Raw genomic sequence first — 23,794 nt, 5'->3', positions numbered from 1 at the left:
GTAACGGCTTAGTTCAAGCCACATCCCCTGACTCTGAAGAACTCCACTGGGGAATTTCTGATTTATTTTCAATTTGACTTCCTTCTTGTCCTCTGGCACACTTTTCCCAAGGTTTTCAAGCAAGTGTTGTTTGGTCATTGCTCAAAGTTCCTATGGAAAGCACAATCATTTCTTCCTGAGCAGAAACACACCTTCCCATTCTGCAATGATCTCTGGAGATATCCTTAACATGAAGGGGCTATCCATTTTCTTCAGGTCTTCGGCACCCTCACAAGTAACAGATATGTATACCAGGATCACGACTGCCTGTAGCAGATTCAAGTTGCGTGCTGCACTGTTCACAGCACTCTTCTGCAATTTCTACTGCCATTACATGACTGTTACGAAAAAGGTTTTCTTCTCCTTTGCTCATCATTGTGTCTTCTACTGCACAGGTCTCAAGTTTTCAGGCAGATCTGTATGTGAAAAGCTTTATGTTTATTTAACAGCAGCTACCTATTTGGCTTCTTCAGTGACTTCAGCCTTGATAAGCTTTCAAGGACAGCATTATCTTTGCAATCTATATCCTTCTGTTACACTTGGCTGAAATGGGCTCAGGGTAATAAAAAATTACTGGGATATCAGGAAATGAGAAGAGAGAAGTGAAAAAGGATACAGATGCATGTGGATCATCTGACCTGATTTAGCCTTGGTGTTATAACCAGCTAAAGGAAAGGGAAGGCAGAAGTTGGTTGTTTTTAAAGGAACTGGCAAGTCCTCCTGAGCCCAAGTCTCCAGAACCTAAGAAACTGAGAGACAACAGGTTGGAGGGGAAGGGGTAAGGACTGACGGACACACCTGAAATACAGCAAGAAATCACACAGCAACTTACAAAACCGTGTCTAAAGAAAGGCTACTCAAATAGCAGATTGAGTCTGGATCCAATTGCAGAAATACAGCAAGTACAAAAAACACCTCAAATAAACTGACATTCAACCAAGTCGTGAACCTATGGCAGAAAAGGATTGATTCACTCCAGTTCCACTCTTCATTTGTTACCTGGTCATGGCAGAAGCAATCCAGGACTGAAACATTAACATGAACCTGTATTTACGTTACACAAAAGCTAATTGCCATGGTATTTAGAAAGAGGTGTCGGTGAACCACCATGCACTGGAGGAGCCTCCTCTGACTCCATTAGCCACGGGAAGAAATTGCTCTTCACTAAAATATTCTTCTTATCTCTTAAAATTCAAACGTGAAGTGGTGAAGATGGCGGCAGAGAACTGCTGGCCACAATATAAGCTTGCCAAACATTCCCCCCAGGTTGGTTTGCTTAAGTTCAACAAAACTATTTTGGCAGTTGTACGTGCAAGTGTATGAAGTCGCTCCTTATGCTACGCAGAAACCAATCCTCCCCGCCTCTTCTTTTAAGGCTCAAAAAAAATAGTAACTTCCCATCAGGACCGGTTGTACATTCTACTGAAGATGTGACAGTTTGCAGGCCTGGCTCTACAGCATTAACAGAAAAACATTTTGCTATCTTTAGGGTACCAAGTGTGAAACAGCACTATTTTTGAAAAAGTGTTATTTTATTATTTCTCAGCAGAGATGAACAACAGCAGGGGGGAAAAAAAAACCCAAACAAACAGATTTGGCATATACTGTGTAGAACCTTATACCGTAGATAGATACCCCTTCTATAAAAGCAATTCTGACACTCTTGACTTGGCTTCAAGGACTCAAAACACAACCAGAAGGTTACAACAGATCTTCTGTGATGGGCAGGTGATTTTTCTTTCCATAGATAGAGCAGCAAAGACATCAAATGTCTCCTATAATTACCAGCAAGTAAAGTGCAGTTGTGGACTACAGATTTGAGGAATATAGCCAGGACAAGATGGCATGGCCCAACTTCTCGGAAAAAAATCTGTCATATGTAAATGTAAGTAGATACTAATCTGTTTAGATATCACAGTAAAATTTTAGAGCTGTGCCCCACTATAATGACACAATGCTTAAAGAGAAGACATTATACATTTAGAACAGGTTGAGTTTCTCTTACAGAAGCCAGTACACAGTCTTGCTAATGAAACTTCAGGGAAGAAACTTTCTGACTGAATCATTACTGTTGAGCCAGCTAGTCTACATCTCCAGCTTTTCAAACTTAGTTACAGTGAACTAGCCACTGCTTATTGCATGCAACAGATGCAAAGATAGCACACAACAGCCACCCCACATGATGCAGCCACTAGGACAAGCACATTTCCTTCTTTTAACTCTACAAACATTTCTATTTCAAAATATTTCTCAGTTATTTTGCAATCTGGAGTGAGGGAAACGGGATGTAGCAGATCCAACAGCAGACATTTTGTGACAACCTGCAGCTAGAAGTAAACTCAGCATCAGCATCTTTGAACTGAAATTGTTGCCTTAGAACCCTCCAGGTAGTAATCAGGCAAAATGACTTTATGCTGCTTCACACACACACATCTCAATCCAACTACAGATGATGATTTATTCAGCTAATCAAAACTTGATTAGTTGCATGTGACGAGGGCGACTCTCCAGACACAAACTGTTGCGTGCAGATGCTGCATTATTGCAAAGCCACAGGTATTTTCCTGACTTTGATAATGAACCACCTTAAACTTCTCTGCTGTTGTTAATTTATGTTGAGAGATGCCACAGCCACATCAGATAGCACTGTAAATCCAGTCTCTCTTGATGCATGCGTGGCGAGGCGCAGCATTTCAGTAAAGACTCTACATGAAGGAGTTAAAGGTAGTCATCTTTTCAACTTGTCCCTGCTCTTTGAAAAACAGGTTTTAACTTCAATTTAGAAAGAAGAGAAGGATCAATTTTGCACCACTATGTAACACAAGCAGGATGGCACCAGGATATGATCCCTTTCACCCCAAGAACTCATATAAACCCTAACCCAGTTAAATCTAACAGTTATTTTGGGTTAGTTAATTGCTGTTTGGACCCTACAGTATTTTCAGTTCAGTTCCCAGTGGGAAAGCCACTGCTACCTGCAGTCATTCAGCTGCCTCAGCACAGAAGGCAAATGCATCATTTGCTGGTTCACAGAGCCTTTCAACAGGGCTGTCTTGCAGAATGACATGGAGCAGTTTCACTTCCTCTGCTTGCTTTTTCCTATCTAGAAAAAAGCTAGCATTTGAGTACTATTCCCAGTATAAAATCCACCCATCAGTCTACTATGCCAGAAATTCAAGATAAAACAACTATTTAATGAGTTTTGATCCAAAACACAGCCAACTGCAGAGCATTCATTGCACCTACAAAAAGCCCTTGGGTCACTCTTACTTTTGCTCCTTGTTTAACCGCTCAGGTGAAACAGTTGCTAGTCAAACTGCTAATGTAAACTCAGAGAAAGTGAGCCTAAAAAGTACTTTTAAAGGCAGCAATTTTTTTTTTTTTTAAAGTAGTGAAATTAGCCCCATAGGAAACATCAGAGGTTGCTTCCAACATAATAAACTATCACCCACTTATGTGGGCAATATTTACACTATAGTTTACAGTAAGAGAGAAACGGCAATGCTAAAGTAAAAAAGCCAATGGAGTCTGCTGCTATGAAGAGTAAACTGCTTCCTCTGAAAAGGGGAAAAAGAGACAGCACTTCAGAGTTGGACTACTATGGGTCAGTGGCCTTTACTTCTTGCCAGACAGTAAGGCCTTAAAGTAATATTTCATGGTCTAGAAGTCTATGTTTCAGTCCTTCAAAGTCATCACAAAGCAGATGAGAAGTCAGAAGAGAGCACAGACAAAAAGCTTGTTTTTCAGACATTCAGTAAAGCAATTTCTCACTAAAAGAAGCATTTTAGAAATTACTACTCATTAAGCAACCTGAACAATAATGTCATACAAAAGGCCAAATTCTAAATCAGCTGTTACACCATGCAAATTAAGCACAACTTCAAAGTTGTTAGGTTACTCGGGATGCATACAGGCAGGACAGAACGTCACCCTTAAGGGACTTCAGTAGCAGGGGCAACCCTCCTCAGAGGACATCAGTGTGCCTGATGGGCTACGATCCCTCACTCCATCCTGGGCTACTAGCTACCTGATCTTTTTATTTCAGTTGTGCCACTGATTCCATCCAACTGTTAAACCTGTCTGATTCCAAGCTCTCCAATCAGGCTATTTACTGACCCCCATCCAGAGGAGACCATCCAGAGGATTAAATAATTAGCACCACAAACCCTCTTGATCTCCCTGCATAAAAAGCTACCAAATGTAAGTAGCTATTGCACTTGCCCTTACTCGTGTAAATTTCTGTTATTGAGCTTCAAATGAAACATTCACCACAGTCACTTCATTATAAGTCTTATTATAACTACGAAGTATTTGGTTGCTTAATCATGAGTGAAAACAAGAGTTAATTCCAGTTTGATATTCCAAGTTTGGGAGCCATCTGAGTAAGTGACAAAAAAATCAGCAGCTGGCTTACAGCTTCTTCCCAATTAATGCAGATGCTCATTTCATGCATTGTTTAGTATTCAGCTTTGCTTAAGAATTCTGATGTTTGTCACCTACCTGCAACAAATATTCCAGGTCAACCAGGAGATAACAGGAAGCAGCAAGAAAAAAAGGAGACTTAAAAGCACTCAGTGATCGTAAGTTCTGAATAGAAGTCCAGAGGTCTTCCACCTACAACTACTACAATACATACAAGTACTTTTATAAAGGAATTCCTAGCTTTCTGCTATATATTCTAGTTATTTAGGAAAAGAAAAAAGGTGTTAATTTCGTTAGCCTTTTACACAAATTATTACTGAACTATAAATAAGAACAGGACCACTAAAGATTGGTTTTGTACAGTTTTATAAGATTGTTGCTTGCACAACACCTGGCAGCCTGGAATCCTAGCACATGACAATGCTTACTCCATTAACATAAATACACAAAATCTACTTTGCAGCTTTTCATTGCCATGATCCTTCCAGGGTGCAAGCTCTGGTAGAATGCTTCTCTCTTCCTTAGTTCTGGCCCTGCTGTTAGATTTTCTCCTTCCATATATTAACCACCTCCCCCCCACCCCCTGCCATAAGTAGTCAATAAAAAAAAAAAATTACCTACTTACAGGTTTCCTTACAGACTTGTGCTTTCTCCACAGACATTTAAAATGCACTAGATGGAGATGTAGTGTAAGGTAGGGCACCACAAAGGTAGACCGTTAGTCCTGTTTATAGGGAGAGTTAAACTCCCAGATCGTACTCTCAAAAAACCCACAAGCCCCACACTTCCACTATTTCACATAGATTTTAGCAGGAACACAGATCTTTTACAATATTCAAGTTGCTGTGATTATACTAGTTATTTTAACGTACTGCTTTTATATTTATGTCTATGCCTTTATCTTGTTCCTTGTGCCTATATCATCCTCCTTTATGCTCATGGGGGATCATAGAGCACATTAAATCAGTCAGAATTTGACGGCTAGCTCGGTTATTTGTATCAACCATTCAGCTGTCTTTGGAGACATCCATTTGCAGCAGAGGCTTGTCACCATCTCCAAAACTGCACACAGACAATGACCAAAGTTTACAGCCACCTAAGCCTCTGGTGGGTACCATGAGCCATGTCACAGCCACTCCACACTTCCCAAAGTAGCGGATATAGATTTGATGAACTAAAGAGTACAAGCTTAGCTCTAATACTTTTGAATGGTGTTAGAATCGTAAGATAAAATCCTCAAACATGACAAAGTGATTTTGATGCTAAGGTTCCTTTTTTCTTTTTTTAAGTGACAGGTTGCTAAATCACTTACTTGCAAGTATTCATTACTTGCTTATTTATCTTTTCCAAAATGTGGTGAGCTTTGATACAATACACACTTCACAGCTATTTAGCTCACACTACTATAAGCTGTTAGCCATCAAGAGAGAATCCAAATTTATCAGAAACCAGTACTGGAAACTTCTCAAAGCTAAAAGTGCACCTGGCTAGCAGCAACAGACTGCAACAGATGAGATTACTTCACCTTTACACATGATGGGGCAGTCCAAAAAATTGTTGCATGTATGCAATGCTGATCTTAATCCCAGGAATCTGAATGTGTCTCTTGGAAATACCACCCCTGCCCCTCATCTTCTATGGCATTAGCCTTAGTTAACACCAGGCTTCAACAGATGCTTTAACAATCATTTTTTGGGACCACTGAAATATTAAACAATTCAAAGTCAGTAAGCTTTACAGATGGGTAGGATTAGTCCTACCCAGGGTCTTGGCCCACTGCTGTATTTCTAGATCTTAGCTGGTTTAAGACAATCCCTTCTGAATTGGGCAGACATTTCTTATTAAGAAAATACTGCATCTCACTCTTCAGTGCACTGAGCTCTGTTTGTTGAGCCTAAAGACTAGTATTTAAAAGGATAGCAGCCAGAGTTACTTTGTGTCCTTTGTTCCTGTACATGAAAGTCATTCATTAGACTGACTCTGCTGAGTGGCTAAACCCAAGCAAAATATCTTCAGCTGTAATAATTGTACTATCATAATAAGCAGTCATTAAATAGCTTGTAGAGATTGCAGAACTCATTGTCTCTACAAGACCTCTTCTCTCTGTCTTTTAAAGTCGCTACTAGATCTGGTTACTTATTCTTAGCAGTGCTGAAGTCATGAATTTGACTGCTCTCACACCAAAGCATAAAGGAAAGGTGAGGACAAACATCTAAATTCAGCCTGCCACCAGAATGATTTGGGTTGATAGTAATGACCATTTATTAGTAAATTTTGTCTGTGCCTCCATTTTAATTTGGGGACTTAAAAAGGGAAAAGCATGGGTGCATAATGTGCCCTAATATAATTCCAGTTTGTGATCTTCCTGCAGAGCAGACTCGAAGCACGCTCCTGATTGAGGACAAACTCCATGAAATTTTTTTTTTTTTTTTTAAAAAGCAGTGAACAACAACAAATCTAAAGGCCACCTTCTGAAATCCACACCACATCAAAAAAGGCAGGACAAGGCAGTCTGACAGTCCTCATTTGAGGCTTCCAGGCATATGACATGGGTTTGAAGCTGGTGCAGTCCCCACTCGATCCTCCTCCTTCCTACTGCAGGCTGCACCGGGCAGTGTAGGAATTCTTGCACTCAAGAGCTTCTCCAATGACAAAGCAACTTCCTCAGCCATGACTTTGCTTTCAGTGAGCTTTTTTCTTTTTTAAATAATTTCCACCACTCTGATGCTGTGAAGCTTTTAATACATACAGTTCTTCAAAAACTACCTCTTTTGCAGAAACTGGATGCAATTAAGTCAGTCAAAATGCACCTGAAGTACCAGTCTGAAGATGAAAACCTAACTAACCTGCCTTTGTTCTGTGACAATTTCAGTTTCCCAACTGAAAGGTTTTAGAGTACAGGAAAAGATTCTTCACTTAATCTAGGAAATGCACGCGCTAATTGCAGAGTGTGGGTTTCATTTAGCATTCTTGTGAAAAGACTCTTTATATCTCATCCACGACTGTGTGTAATTGTTTGTTACGAACACTTTCCCACGGACTCTCCATTCCTGAAAGTGTCGAGCAGTAAAATCTGTTGCAAGTGAACACCAGAGGGAGCAGTAAACATTTGTCTGGTAGTTTTTAAATTGGAGATGGAACAATGAAGTACAGGAAACCTTGGGGAAACTTAAAAATGGTTATCGTGGGCTGCATTTTCAAACTACAATATATTGCTAATCCAGACTAATTCCCCACCAGTGCAGGATCAACGAAGAGTAAGAGCAAGTGTGCAGATACAAACCCTTTGAATGACGCAAGCTTAGTTGTGCCACGTCTCCCACCCCCTCACTCCACCTCCTGATGACACCAGAAGATTTATAAAGTCTTCTGAGACTATAAAGCATTTATACAAAACGCTGTGTGCATTTAGATAGATTACATGGAACTGAAAACATACCCAACATAGAAAAGATAGATACAGAATGGAAATTGAAAAAAATAGGGCATTTATTATAAACACACAGTTCAAACTCTATAGAGTAAAACCAAGAACATGGTTAAGAGACACATAAGAGAAGATGAAATCAAGGATTAATATGCCAACATATCAGCAATGAACAAGTAATTACAGCACTATCAAATATTATTCTACTAACCTGGCAAAAACAGTTAAAAATGCTTGCAAAAACAACAATAGAAGCATGGTTACAACCATAAAAACACAGGTCAGAAAACACTCCCACCACATATTAATAAAAGCCCCCCAAAACACTTTAAGGAATTGAACATAAGAAGAAAAATTAAGTTTTCTCAGGCCTTTATCTTTGCACTACAGCATGCGGCCTACCAGACCTAGGAGTTCCTAGGGTATTTGTTACCAGGACCCTGGCTTCGGCATGGGTTCCAAGAGCTTCAATTCCCTGATACAGAAACAGAAAAGCTCTTACCAGATCTGCTAGACAGCTGGATTAAATTTCTCAGATTGCCCAAATATGAGTCACAGCATTTAGGGCTGTGAGAGTTAGCCTGCTGGCGTGGGACTCCAGAAAAGCTTGGCTCACCACACCATGCCAAGTGCAACCCAGGACTGCAGACATTATGAACCCTTCACTTCTGACAGCAAGGGGTTCCCTGCAAGCATATCTGTTTCAGGCAAGAGATGAAGCTGACCTTTATCGGAAGCCTGCTTGGCAGGTGGCTTCAATATTTGCCTGGGGAATGCTAGTTAAAATTGACCATTTTCATGCAGCACTTCATTTAATGAAGACATTCTCCCCCATGGAGAAGACTTGCTCATAAAGACTCTGTCTGAAGGACAATTGGAGCAAGGTCTGATGATGACGGATTGCTGGTGATGAAATGAGCTTTTTACTACCGCAGTTCCAGATGTTCCTACAGAGGCCAGCTCTTGCTAGACAGTGCAGAAGTGTGTTGGCAGCACATTCTCACAAGCATGGATGATGCCCTGTTGCTCAGAGATCTAGACACTCCAATCACACAGCCTTTAGCATTGACTCATAAACCTTTATGTTTATGTTGAATGAGCAACAGTGGCAACCGGAAACAGAAACATGTGAGAGAGAAGTTCCTAACACAACACCACATACCCCAAGGCTATCCTTGCATAGGATTTTTTTCTAGCCCAAAACCCTAGCCCTTGAATTAACACAGCTAGCCACTGTATTCACGCCACTATTTGGTCATAGCTGAACACACAAACTTGGCACGTAAGAAATGGCTCTCAGAAGAGCGATGAATGAAAATCTAGATTTCTGGGTATTTCGCATGTCTCTAATTCTGGCTGCTGTCATGCCAGGCACTTAGAACAGATGATGTGCCATGCTCTGAATCTGCACCATCTGCTGCTCGTTAGCTGACAAAGGCAGCAACATGCCATCTCTCCACTAGCTGTTGCTCATTAGCTGACAAAAGCCATTTTCAGTGTTCACATTGTTCTTTCTGTAATAATCTAATACAAAGATGTACAAAGAGCAAAGAAAAGAAGAAACAAAGATGACAGTAAATTATGAGCTTAACTAAGAACATTAGTGTACTCTTAAATCTAAAGGAGAGAATCCTTCCAACAGTGGGATGCAGGTCTTGGCCCCAAAGGAATATGTCAGCAGGTAGGTATAAAGGTCAGCACAAAAAGATAATCCATTTACCTCAAAGTTTTGAAACACGCAAGCACACATTTCTAGACTCTGTCCATTCTCTATTTTGTGCCATTTTGGATCTTCCATATCTGATAACAGAGAACAGAGTGGCTGACAGCATGCAGCTCCCACCTTGACCAGTGCAAGCACTAACCCGAGGTATACATATGCCTGGTATGCAACCAGAGCAGGATTTAGGAGCTATGCAATACATACCTATAAGCTCCACAGGAAAGTCCTGTTGGTAAAGACTCTGCATTTGTCAAGAAGAGCCTCAGCTTCCACTATAAATCATTACACAGTGTCGTGGTTTAACCCCAGTCAGCAACTCAGCACCACGCAGCCATTTCCCCCTCCCCCTCCCAGTGGGGTGAGGAGGAGGAAAGCAAAGGAAAAAAAAAGTAAAACTCGTGGGTTGAGATAAGAACAGTTTAATAACTAAAGTAAAATATAATACTAACAATAATAATAATGAAATATAATAATAATAGTAATGAAAAGGAATGCAACAAAAAGAAGGGGGGGGAAGGAAAAAAAAAACCAGTGATGCACAATGCAATTGCTCACCACCCGCTGACCGATGCTCAGTTAGTTCCCGAGCCGCGATCCGCGCCTCCTGGCCAGCTCCCCCCTGTTTATGTACTGGGCATGACGTTCCGTGGTATGGAATACCCCTTTGGCTAGTTCAGGTCAGCTGCCCCGGCTCTGCTCCCTCCCAGCTCCTTACACACCTGCTTGCTGGCAGAGCATGGGAAACTGAAAAGTCCTTGGCTTAAGATAAGCGCTACTTAGCAACAACTAAAACATCAGAGTGTTATCAACATCATTCTCACACTAAATCCAAAACACAGCACTGTACCAGCTACTAAAAAGAAAGTTAACTCTGTCCCAGCCGAAACCAGGACACACAGGTAAAAAGCAGTAGTAGTTAAAAGCCCACCAACATTTAAAAGAAACCTGCATGACAGATAATGGACTAGACAGGCTGATGAGCAATCCAACAGACAAGAATCAGCAGAGCCAGAGGGAATGAACTAAAAAAGGGTTCTCCATTTTGGGAGATATACTGATGATAGTAGATTACTCAAACTATAGAGAACTGTAAATACTCACAGAACATTTACACTCCTATGTCAATTAATTATTTTTCAAGTTAATTAGTGGCTTGGAGGAAAAGCCAAAGAGATACTCTGCTTCAAGGAGCAGTAGTTCTTATTTATGATGATGAGAAGTCACTGTCTCAGCTTATTCTCTCCCTCTTATGCCTTTTCTCAACGCTCCTCCCCAGATAAAACTGAGTAAAATTTTTCTGTCATCACATCGCCATAACAGAAGGCAAGAGTACGAGAAATGTTCTGTGCACTAAACAGCATACAGACAGCTGGCATTGGAAGTGTTAAACTGATCACGGGTCAGGGTACAGAGGAAGCAAAGAAGATGACAGATGGTATGGATTCTGGCAAGTGTGGGAGATGATGAAAAAGTCCACAAGCAAAGTGACATGGTTAACAGAAATGGCCCTGCAAAGCAGGAGACAGAAAAGGGACAAAAGGAAGAGAGGGAAGAGATAAGACATGAATAGTCAAGGTGCAGGTAATTCTGCTTTGCGTCTTATTTCCTCCTCACACCCAGATCGGCACTTTTCACTCGCTGGCCGCAGAAAACAAGAACCAGACCATGAGTTGTAAGTTTTCCTGTTTGAAGGGGGACAGACAGGATGAGATGCTACAGCAACAGAATTGGTAAAATTGCTGGACATCCACGTTCAACTGTAAGGCAATCCAAAAGAGAGAGACTTTGCACATAAGCACACATGCGTGCATGAAACTTCCTCAGTGGGCACGCCAAAACACAGCATACTTGTCTTCACAGAAATACTAGTCCACAGTACCAAATGAATCCTGTAACCAAACTCCTATTTGCACACAAACACTTTAAAGCAAGGTTAAAGCCTTTCAATGTGAATTAGTTAGTCAATGAGGAATCACAGACAAAGCAACTTAAAGCACGGCTCAGTAGTAACACACTGGGAACTCAGCCATCTCATGCTGCTAACACAACTCCTACGGCTTTGTCTTCACTATCAACAGCTCAGCTAATGCAAAGCAACATCAAAGCAGAAAACAAAAGGACTCCAATTTTGCTGCAAGGTAAGTTTTAGTAAGTAGAGCCCTATTCTGATAAAAGGAAGGCAACAAAGCCTAGCCTAAAACAATTTAAAAAAATAAAGAAGTTTTATACCTATACACACACACGCTCCAGCCCTTGCAATGCTAGCATGACACTTTCAAGCGTGACTGTCCTCCCTGGAGTTGCCTGACACAAGTAACACAACACACGCTGGTACAATGACACAACCAGATGTGATGCACACGCTTATACATTTTGAACATTAGCTGTTCTTACTTTTCAGCTGCTGTTTCTGCAGTCAAGTAGAACAATTCCTGGGCTCCTACATTTCCCTCTCCCACTCACTAAGGCCAGAGGATCTGAATGTTAATCGCACTGCACATCTTTAAAAATTGTTTGGTTCAGCTTCTACCTCATCACTGGAAACTGATCGTGTACTAGGAAAAAAATTTTCCCAGTGGGCATATTGAAACCCTGGAACAGGTGCCCAATGGGGCTGTGGACTCTCCATTCTTGGAAATATGCAAAACTTGACCACACAAGGCCCTGAGCAACCCTGATCCAAGTTAGTCCTGCTCTGAGCAGGCAGCTGGACCAAATGACCTCCAGAGTCCTTTCCAGCCTAAAGTAATCTAGGGGCCTATCTTTACAGATTGACACAAGCTGGAAGGGGGAGAAGAGACAAGCGATTTTTCTTCTTCCTTTGCCCTTCTCAGGTAAGATGCTAGAGCTGCCTTTCAATGCCTTAACTCTGAGCTAGGAACTCCTCTAACACCAGATTCAGGCTGTATAAGCCCATCCAAATTTTGATTACTTTCTGATATAAAAGACTGGTTGGTAACACTATAACAGTACACCGTAAGAATGGGACCATTTTCAAAATTCATCAAAAGAGTAAACCAAACTTTTTTAGCTACACACACTGTATGTATATACTCACATACATAAGTGACTGAATTGTCCCTCTGACGCTATTAGCAAGGATAGGTGCTTAGCAAGATTCAAAAGGGGATGTTTCCTGGGTTAGAAGGATCATCCATCCTTGAGACAGTAAGCCAACTTCCTCAATTCAGACATAAGCCAACAACTAACAACACAAAACCTTCCCAGCCTCCTTACTAATGCTGTAATTCTTTCTCCCAGTGACTCCTCTGACACCCCATGTCTCTGCCATGGTGCACAGATTGTAGCTACACAGGCATATTCAGCATCCCACACACACAGTGGCTGGTTCATTAGACATGCTTCTCATGGCAGCATAGACAGTGTTAAAAGCTGCCAACTAAAATGGAGAGGATGGAGATACAGGACAGCTTGAAGTTCTGTGGATGCATTACAGAACCTTGTTTGCATGAATATTAATTTTTTGTTTGGAGATTCAAATGAGCATTATCTCCATTCTGTTTTGGCTTATCTGACCTGTTAACAGCAGGCCAGCACAGGATATGAATCCCTTGCTTTATCTGTTGTCTCTTTTCCATGCTAATTTTACATTTATGAAGGTGATCAGATAGCAGATAGATGTATGAGAAGAGGAAAGAACAGTCTAGTTATCTCTGTTAATTTGGGCAGGATCAAAAGGATGCTCATCCAGAAAACTGTTAGCCAATCAAGTGGGCTGGAAGTATTTAAATTAAAAAAAAAAAAAAAATCAACAAAGGACAATTCTGCAGAAACTTAAATTCAGTTGCAGCATAGCCTAGATCAGTGAGGTTTATTTGAGTCTGTCGTGACAAGAACTTCTATGAACTGTCATTTTGCAGCTATTTATATTTTATTGTCAGTTACTATGTTCATTATTGTCTGCAATTCACTGGATCCAACTGATTTTGGCAAGGAAATTTTTGAATAGAGAGTCACAAAGCATATTTTCCTGTTACCAGCCCAGCCTTCATTAAGAAAATCTTCATTAATATTTTCTAATTGTACCAGGTGAAACAAAATTCATGCAAGGCAGAGGATGACACTCTTAGAGACAAAAAACCTCCTGGTTTGTATCCTATAAATACAGAGAAGTGCCATCATTCAGCTTGTTTTAAGAAGTAGAAACAGCACACCAGAAGTCATGCTAGCAGCATATTCAGGAGCCAGGTAATGAGGAACCCGAGAGTCACACAGCTGTTGTCATCAGGAACATCTCACTGAAAGCTACAGGTTGAACTTTGGACATTTTTAATTCTTGCCAAAGCTCCCACTAATATAAATTCTGCTAGGGTTTAAACAGACATGCATGACAATGATCAATCCTTACACCAGGTCCATCCTTTCCTAAGATATTAAAATCTAAGTAAGAAAAAAAAAAATACTAACCTGTCTCTTCAACATTGCAACACAAGCCTGATGCTTTATAAAGACTGCAAAGCATCAGATATTTTACACAGTTACTTTTAATGCCTTAGAAAGGTAGAAAAGCTTACTGGCTTAAAGCAGAACTATGTATGGAGATTTCCAAAGCACAGTTCTTAAAGCCCCCTTATTTTAAAAGGGATGGATAACTGGGGTTAAAGAAGAGGCATCAAGTTAAAAAAGCAAGAGCATTTAATAAAACATGGTATTTCTAGTCAGTTAATTTGGAAGAAGCTATTCTTTCTTCCTTCTGCTCTGTAAGCAAATCTAATGATGTCTTGGAAGTGTCCTGGGAAAGGTAAGCTTCTTACAATTTGGTTTAAGTTTCATGAAAACCTCCATAAAGTATGTGTGTAAGGGAGCAACATTTGTTAGACAAAAAGCAGTAACTTCTCAGAAATTTCTCAGTCGCTCTAGAATCACATGAAATTTGAGGGTTTTTTTTTCACTCCCAACTGGATTTCAAATCATAGTGTTATGCTGCAGCATAATCTTGCTGTCTGGGTAAAACATGTAGGCTAGAAAATTTCATGCTAACTAATGGCTGAACAACATTAACTAAAGCTTAATTAATGCTAAGAAAAAGATGAAATCACAGAGGAGAACCAGATCAGACTTTTTTTAGCTCTCTAGAACTGGGAGTTCTGTAGGGAGGATCAAAACATGTAAACATTATTAGCCAATTCATTTGGTCTATTTTCCAGAAACTTAATACTAAGTTTCAAAGGGTTAAGAACTACATTTTGACAGGAGAGAACAAAAACAACAGGATACAGTCAACAATTTTGAAATGAAAGGAACTAGTCTTGATGGTAGTGGAGCTCAGCTTATAGCACTAGGCCAGTGTGCTGAAGCAGTATATGCAGGATCTCTAAAAATCACAGAGCATCATTCTTCCACTGGAATAATCGTAAGTCAAGTCTGTCTCAACTTATCCATCTGTGAGTAGGGGTTTAGGTACCTGCTACGAAGTGCTGTATTAAAATTGGACAATTTGAAGAACATTAAAGACCTGAAATAAGAAAGGCTGTACATTTTTTCTAACAATAACTAAATTAAGAAACTGGTAGTAGCTTTGTTACTTACCTAATACACACTACAGAACACACCGGTAACACTACCTAGCCAAGCCTTGTGATATTAAGCATGTGAAGGTCATAGCAATGGTCACTTACGGCATTCCTTCTCATCACTGTCATCAAAGCAGTCCGGCAGCCCATCACACTGCCAGGCCCCTGGGATACAGCGCCCGTTACTACACATGAAGTTTCCAGGAATATTGCATTCATTTGTGAAGTTATTCCCAGGCAGCAGCTGGCTCTCTGCGACAAACAAAAAAGAGGAAGTTTTACAGGGGATTTTGAAAAAGGCAGCAAAAGCAGTCACTAAGCAAGCCGTTTATCAGTGGTTGAATGAAGATGAGACAAACAGATCTTGACCCTGCTGATTTTGTCATTATCCTATCAGTATCCTGAGTATGATACTTGGTAGCACCTTCTTTTTCCTAAATTATCATTTTACCTGTTCTCCATTCACACTCCCCATTTTACAGATTTCTTTCTTCCTATTTTCTTTCTAGGAACATACATGCAGCCTTCTATGTATTCTCAGGTCAAAGCAAAGTTTGTCTCCTTCACAGCGTTGGTCTAAACACAAGTAAACCAGACAAGGCTACAAGAACTCAGCTCCATACTCCCATGCTTTTGTCAGATCAGTACTTAGCTTGCAGAATATTTTGTTGTTGTTACCCAAGGGCTATGAACTAGGTAACATATTGACTAATTCATACTAGGTTTTCAATTAAGTTTTAAACATAGTGCTGCTGATCAAAGTTAGAATTGAGCTGCTTGGTCTTAATATAGTCACTTGGCATGCACAGGCTAGTAAGGCAGTTGGCACGCTAAGAGTCTGCCAAATGGAGGGGGTTTAGTAGCAGGATACTGGAGATCAAGGGAACAGTGCAGGAGGGAAACCTAGAGATTTGCTTTCGAAGTTAAACACAGCTCTAGTCAGTCATTTTAATCTACCGTATTTCCCACTTTATGCATTGTTTTTGGAATGCAGATACCTACAGAAACACAAACTTCAGTGAAGGAAGATAACAACGCTCAATGGTTTTAATAAGCACCAAAATGGCATGTCATGTTGTCAAGCTGGGGGGAAGCTGCAAGACAAGGCAGAGGATGAGAGAAAGAATATCCTGCCCCTCATCTTCCTCTGTCATGTTCCAGACTAGTCCCAGGCAACATGCACTTGACCCGGCAAAAACCAGAAATACAAGCCTTCCCACATAAGGGTGGAGGTGTCACAAAAATATGCCCCCCCTGCCTGCCTGCATATCTTCATTGTTCAAAACCAGGAAGAACAAACTAAGCTGACATGCAGCTTAATCATTTACCTATCATTTACCTATTTTGAGGATAATTGCATGATTTTTGGAACCCTGAGGGAGTGGCAGAGTTGCAGTCAGTTCCCTCCACTGCCCACCCTACACGAGCTTGCTTCCTGCTCCTGTTGGAGTCCAACTCCTTCCTCTCCCCAGGAAGGCCTGAGCTCCAGGGGCAAAAAGAAGCACTATAAACACAGCATGGCAAGTGCCCCACTCTTCGATGCTGCACAGGGCAGATCACAGCAGTTTCAGAGAAGACCCTTTCCTAGCTCATTCCTGCACTCCCAGGGAGGAACCTGCTCCATACAGGCATCTTTGGAGAATTCAGCTGCCAAAACAGCCAGCTGCTAAGCATGAGGTTTTCCAGAAACTCCTGAATCAGCCAAATGCAGATGGTTCCCTTCCTCCCTTGCAACATAGCAAAATGTTCCACCTCTGACACAGGCAAAACTGCTAAGTTTTACATCACTGTTTCAAAAGACATGATAGGAATGCTTCAGGGAGGGTTTTTTTTTTTATGTCTATGTCGGCCCCAAACAACGTATTTCCTCTCAAATGTTATTTCTTGCAAATGGTTGACTCTCCTGGGGATGTTTTAAGAATCTGCCAGCACAGACCAGGTACCTTAACGGAAATTTGCCCTGAGCTGGTAAAAGACAAGGTAGTTCAGAAAAAGGTGGAAGTAAGGTCTTCTGATACAGATGGGGCAATCTCAGCCACTGGCCACACACCCAGAGCCACCTGTAACTCTCCTGCTCTAGCACCTTAAAGAAAGTGACAGCCAGCAAAAAGCAAGCCCAGGCTATGCAGCTGCCAATTTGATGTCCTTTTGCTTTTAGCAGTTTCATTCAAACTTCAGTTTCATTCCCCACCATCACTGCTCTTCTGATCAAGAAAGAATGGGTTTACTCTCTACACTGCAATGGGAAAAGGCCACAACCTAGAGCACACTGGAAGAAGCTCAGCTCCAGCCCACTCAGGCAGGGCCTCCACTGCTCTCAGCAGCTCCCGGGGAAATGCTGTACTCAACTCTACTTCATGCCTGAGTCCCTAAATCTAAATCGGCAATGGGAACGGTTTGTCCTTGGCTAGTCCTGCCATGAAACACCAAACAGATACGGCACTGGCAATAACCACCCCCAGGCTAGTGCAGCCTTAGAACATCACTGTTAACTAAGTTCTGCAGTTCTATGTCCAACCAGCAAGGGGTTTTTTTTGTTGGTTTTGTTTGTTTGTTTTTCCCTTAAACCAGTGATTGAACACATTCAGATCAGTCTTTGTGTCATTGACCTGTACCTGGTAAGCAATCACCAAACCAAAATCGCCACTCTCAAACAGCTACAGAGGGTGAAACTGTCAGTGTTACACAACCGCCTATTAGCAAACAGCTCCCAATGCGCTAATAACACCTCTGCCTGCAACTGAAGAAAATCTACCGCAGTATTACAAAACTATGGCATGCTGTCACCAGATCAAGATATGAAAGAGATGAGATACCTGGGTATTCTTTGCAATGTAAAGGCACAGCCAATAAGCCATGTTCTCAAGTTTGTTATAAAGCATCCAAGAGCTTCAACAGCAGAACCTAACTCCTTTCTCCACACTCCCCCCAAAAAATAGTTTTCAGGTCAGTATGGTACCACTGGAACACTTTCCTGGTAGTTGTCATAACTTTTATTACAGAGAATTTACAAGTTCTCAAATATTACAAAACTGAAATGTCTGGCTAAGAATAAATCTCTGATGTACAACGGAGTTATTTCAAGCTTGACAAGTGAATTAGGAATTACCGAGGCTTTTGCCCCTCAGAACCTAAGCACTTAGGCAGTACGTTTAGGCAGCAACATCAAAAAGGTGCCATTCTCATGGCATCTCTCTCTGTTGCTCTGCACTACCTTCTTGTCTAACCTCATATCTACATCTCTTATCCAAACTACTCCACCTCCACATGGAAGCTGCACCTATTCAAAATGAAAAATGCTGCTGTCAACACTTAAGTGAGACCTCTTCTAGACTTGGGCAAGTTGCTAGCTAAGAAACGACACCAGGTCTCACAGCTACCTGCCCTAACTACAGAACTGTCTTCGCCCCCCTAAGCATCAGTGTTCCTGAGAAAACATGGTAACTGGATGCATTTCAAGCACTGTAGCACCTCCTGTGCAGAGTAACCAAAGTTCAGCTCCTGTCAGATCTACTGCTGTTATCTTGCCTGAAAAGCTTTAGTCATGATCTCTACGCTTCTTTAATGAAAAAATTTAGACCAAGCCAAATAATTTAAGAAATTTTTAGAGTTTCAAAAAGAAAAAAAAACAAAACCAAAAAAAACCCATAAACCAAGAAACAACGCCCCCAAAAAAGCTATCGAGTCCCTGTTACTTTTAACAACTCCTTTAAATAAATGCTGTATTTCTACCCTACTAAACTGAAGCAACATTCCAGGAACAGATACCAAATTTTATTTGTTACCCCGTAAGTTGTTTGTTTATAGGATTTCCTTTGTCATACAATAAATTTATCCTCAATGTTCTTCTAAAGCAAGGATGTATTACTAACCTTTTCACCAAACAGGAAACAAAAGATACTGGCAGATCAAGTTACTTGCTGACAGCCCTACACAAGCTTTGCTGCGGAATGGGAACACGGAACTCTGACTCAATCTAATTTCAAAGCAACAGCTATTTCTCTTAAAACTTGACCTTCATCAGCTCTAGAAGACAGCTGCAGGTTACAGACAGCAATTTGAGAGTCATAGTCAACGCATCTACAAACTTGTTACGTGCATTACTCCATCTCCAAAAAATCCACTGGTGGATAAAGAACTGTCAAAACAATTGCACATGTAGAACTGTTTTAAATCATATTGCTCCTTTTGCTTCCTTCACTTTGCAAGTCTCCTCTATCAGATGTAAAAACCCTCAAAGAAATCCTCAGTGCAGTCATCACCTCCCAGCCCTCAGGAATGCGATGTTCCTGCCCATTCAGCACACAGCCCGCTGCATGACTCAGGAGGGCTCTGTGCACACATGAGAAGGAGCAGTGTTACAGACACGCACAAGACAGACATGGAAAGGACCAAACTAGATCATCTTGTCCATTTTTCTAATAAGGTCCATACAGATATCAGGTTTTGTGCAGCCAACTTGCTATGCCACCTGTTGGCAGGGGCAGAAATTCCTTCAATCTGGCAGAGCAGGCTTTCCAATAGTTGACATATTTACCCCTGCAGCCTCTTTGACTAATTTTGAATTCAACCCAAATATGAGCAACACGGATGTGTCCGGTTAAGTAAAGAAGGAAGGGAAGAAGGGGAAAGAAGTAGTCCATTTTCACTGCAACACATTGCTCACTTTAAGAAACATACCATCTGGGCTGAATAAAAAAGGGACTTGTGTTTCATTTTGAAGGGGATGGAGTAAGGAAAGCCAATCTGTTTTAGCAGCCACTTCCAAAAATGTTAGCATCTAAATACTTAATATTCACTGAAAAAGAATCAGGGAAAAATAAATAAAAGGACAAGTCATACTGAGCACTTCACACTGTATTAAGAAAGCAAGTCAAGGCTATCTTTCACAAAAAAACCTTTACCTGAAAGCACTCCAGAGAGCTGTGTGCATTATAGAACAGATCACTACTGATAACACTGCTGCCTCTGTATCATAAAGTGTAATCAGTAAGAGTAGGCAGTCATCCTGACCAAGGAGGTTTTGAGGAAGAAATACAAGACACTTATGTGTTCAACACCCTCATGAACAATGCCAGTAACTTCAGCCTCTTTGCAAAGAGGATCTATCGCCAAGGATGAAGCATGAACTCTTCATTGCCAAACCTTTGGCAGGTCTTTTGTGGGAATCCTGGGATCTTCACTGGATACTTTCAATAGGTCGCTGCTTAAAGTTTTTCAAATGTGAAGAGAATTATTTTGATCCAGGCTGGTATGTAGCTGTGAGGCCGAACGGGTACTCATGATACCTTCCTATCACACAATGCACACAGTATGCTCCATACTTGAATGAATTCTTTCTTTCTTTCTGCTTATCCCCTTGCTGGGTGTAAATCTGCACCAGGTTTGATTGCAGCACATCAGAAATCTGTTCTCACTCTACTGAAATCTGCAACACATTGTGAAAACAAAAGAAGAGAGACTAGAACAAGTCAGTAGCTGGAATTTGGAGCAAGATGGCATCAAAAAGACATACCTTCAATACCTGCCACTATTTGCTCACCAGCAAAACACATCACAACTAAAGAAAAGTGAGCGATAATGGCAGACTTGAACAAACACTTTTTGATCTTCCTCTGTCATCTTAAAAGATAGCAAATAAGCAGTGCTAAGTGCCTGGTAGGATATTACAAGATCTGATTCCTCAGAGACTGCAAAACTATTTACAAATGCTTACATTCAGGTCCAGCTGCTTCTGTAAATTTAGCTGCTAAGGACAGATGTATCTTATCATACTTCTTTATGCTGACATGAAGCATCTGACTCACTCCATATCTACTTTACAGATATCCACTAATGCAGATGATGCACCCAGAAGAGGAATTCAAAAGCTGGGCATGAAGAAAATCCAAACATTATGCTTTGCCTATAAACTTCAGTTTAACATGTGCATGCATAAACTTTACTGGCAATAGAAGTATGTTGTCAGCAAGATAACACCAGTGGAATTAAGGTACTTAACACTCACTGCACTGAAACAGAAGGCAGAACTGATTTGGGCTTATGAGAGCATCAGTCAGGACTCCTGCAGCTACCCAAAGAGTCTGTGGCAACAAACTTACTCAATCTCTTTACTACACCTTACCCATTGTTAAAATGAAAACAGGGCACTAGTGTAAGAGGAAGGTCCCATACTGAGTTCAAGTATGTAGGCTATAAAAAGATTGTCCATTAACAGCACCAAACAGGTAAGGAAAGTACACTAATGAGGACTAAGTTTACTTTCCATCTCTTAAATAACCACCTTTGATATCACCCAAAAAGTTGTTTGCAGCTGCGTGTTCATAAGCTTACCTTGTAAATCCCCATAAATGCTAGTCTTCAGCTTGATTTGCTTTCCTATGCACTACTCCAAAGGTGCCTTGCCAGAACAGATGAAAAGCATCCCAGTACACATTCAGGCTGGCTTTGGGAAGCAAAGAATAAGACAAGCTCTCTCTTGCTCTGCCATGAAGCCTCTGACAACACCTAAGCCGTCTGTCACAAGTAAAGGACATCTGCCAGTGATTATCTGACAACTTAAATCCCCTTGAACAGTTTTAATCCCTATCCTCCCCTATCCTCATTTAAACTGCCTCATGATTACATTGCTTATGCAACATTAGAAGTTATGAGGGTTATTTGTAAAGGCAGATTGACAGCCCTACTACAATACAAGTGCTCGAAAATGTTTCTTCACTGAAGCAGCAGGTGAGTTAGTGATTATTCAAGGAACTGCTCACTGTTCAGGTTCAACTTCCCTTCCTTCAGTTTTCCAACTGTGATCCATGAGATGTGATATATTTGATACCTAGTATTTTCAAGATTTAAAATGGATCAGGCCTAGTCAAAACAGCAGAAACTCCTGTGGTTACTTCCAATTAAACACTAAATATTACTGAGGCAAGTCAAAGTCAATGGGAATACCCTTTTTAGAGCACTAAAAAGGATAGCTTCTTTCAAATTTAGACAGAAAAACTACAGTGGTAGGGAACGCAGACTACTATCGGATACCCATCCTTCACCCATTAATTCCTCACAGCAAAAGCTGCCTTTATTGAACTGGAGAGCAATTAACAGATCATGATGTCCACCATAAATAATACAATATGTATAGAATAGAATATCTTTTTCTAAATATCCTACAGTGTTAGTTTAACCAATTGGCACATTCCCTATAGTAGGTGGCTGCACTTCAGCACTTAGCCATGCAAGCACCTGAATTAAATATAGTCTTCTAAATCATTCCCTAATAAACAACCATTTGCTTTTTCCTTGCAACACCATGCGCAGGAAGTGTGCCGAGGTAAACAGGCTGACTTTAATCCTACAGCCTTCGTAGCTGGATTCTATATTTGAGGGACTGGGCATTTCACTGGAGCTCCTACATTTGCTTGTCTCCAGTGCAGCTGCTTGAGTACACACCAAAAATACACACATCTGCTAGGTCTGCAGGCTCTCAGCACTGTTAGCGTGGTGGAAGACAAAGAGGCTATGGGCCATTAACAGTACAGAGTGAACACAGGTCCAAACTAGTACAAGTTTAAACAGAAAAAGGAGGAGGAGAGAGGAAGAAATACTTATTTACATTACTGAACTGGGTGCACCTTGAAAGAGAAGCATTCCCCAGCAAGAAGGTCAAATGGAGATTATAAGCTGTTCTTATCCAAACTAAAGCTACCCAGAAGCAGCAGAGGCAAATATGTCTTATTCTTAATACCTTTGAGGGATGTATTGCTACAACACCACGCTGAGGACAACATTATTTTTGTCTTCACAAAAAGAAAAGACTAAAGGATTTACCCACAACAGCGCAGAAGACCTACAACAGATCTTGGGACAGAATTTAGATTTCATGATCCTAGTCTCTGCTTTAGCAATATACTTGTAATTACTTGCCAACAGGAGTCAAACAGGAGTGTTTGTATCAAACAGCTGTACCTAAGAGAAATGAAATGGGGGGTACAGGTGAAGGAGGAGATAACAAGCTCATGTGTCCCATCACACTGCTCTGGTCTCCTGATGACCACGCCAAGCTGACATTCTGCCTGGAAAATACAGAGATCATGCCTGAACTGTAACAGCAGCAAGACTGAGTTTGATTAATTCATCTATGAATTTAAGCATTTAACTCCAAGAAGTGCATATGCTTCTCCAGACAAGAACAAAGGAATGATGGAGTTGAGCCCTTTTTATCACCCAGTGAATAACATTTACAATCCTTCGCAAGGCAATGGAGTCATCACATGGCTACCTTTCTCCCTAATTTTGGTCAGTGGAGACTCCCGGATACTCATGGCAAAAGGGGTCAGTACATGACCCCAACTTCTTTCTTTTGACTATAAGGGCCACATGAGTAAATGGTTATCTTTACTGAACAGTTTTCCCATCCTGCTCGCCCTCAATCCTCCAAGATAACTTAGAGCGGAAGACCAACTCAGACTGACTCATCCACCCAACATCTACAGGCTGATTCATCCACCCAACGCCTAGAGCAAGACTAATACTCCAAATTTAGGATTGTTTTGTTTATCCCAGACTTCTCTCCAGTTCCTCCCCCCACAGTGATTTTAAGCAAGCTATGAAAACCATTACTGTGCAATGAATTAGAGCATGCACTTACACAGTACC

At 41.0% G+C, this 23,794-nt stretch overlaps 1 protein-coding gene across 1 annotated transcript in view; it reads right to left on the bottom strand.

Moving 5' to 3' along the window:
• LDLRAD3 (low density lipoprotein receptor class A domain containing 3) overlaps window positions 1-23,794 on the bottom strand; it is a 111,482-nt gene that overhangs the window by 59,471 nt on the left and 28,217 nt on the right. The window contains exon 2 of the mRNA XM_050897780.1: window positions 15,251-15,397. Coding sequence (XP_050753737.1) covers window positions 15,251-15,397 — 147 coding nt within the window. The remainder of the gene's footprint in view (window positions 1-15,250; window positions 15,398-23,794) is intronic.

The sequence above is a fragment of the Gymnogyps californianus genome, chromosome 5 (genome assembly GCF_018139145.2).
Source record: "Gymnogyps californianus isolate 813 chromosome 5, ASM1813914v2, whole genome shotgun sequence".
NCBI classification, from domain to species: Eukaryota; Metazoa; Chordata; class Aves; order Accipitriformes; family Cathartidae; genus Gymnogyps; species Gymnogyps californianus.
Note: the sequence above shows the minus strand (reverse complement) of the source record. Positions and strands in the feature narration are given on the sequence as shown.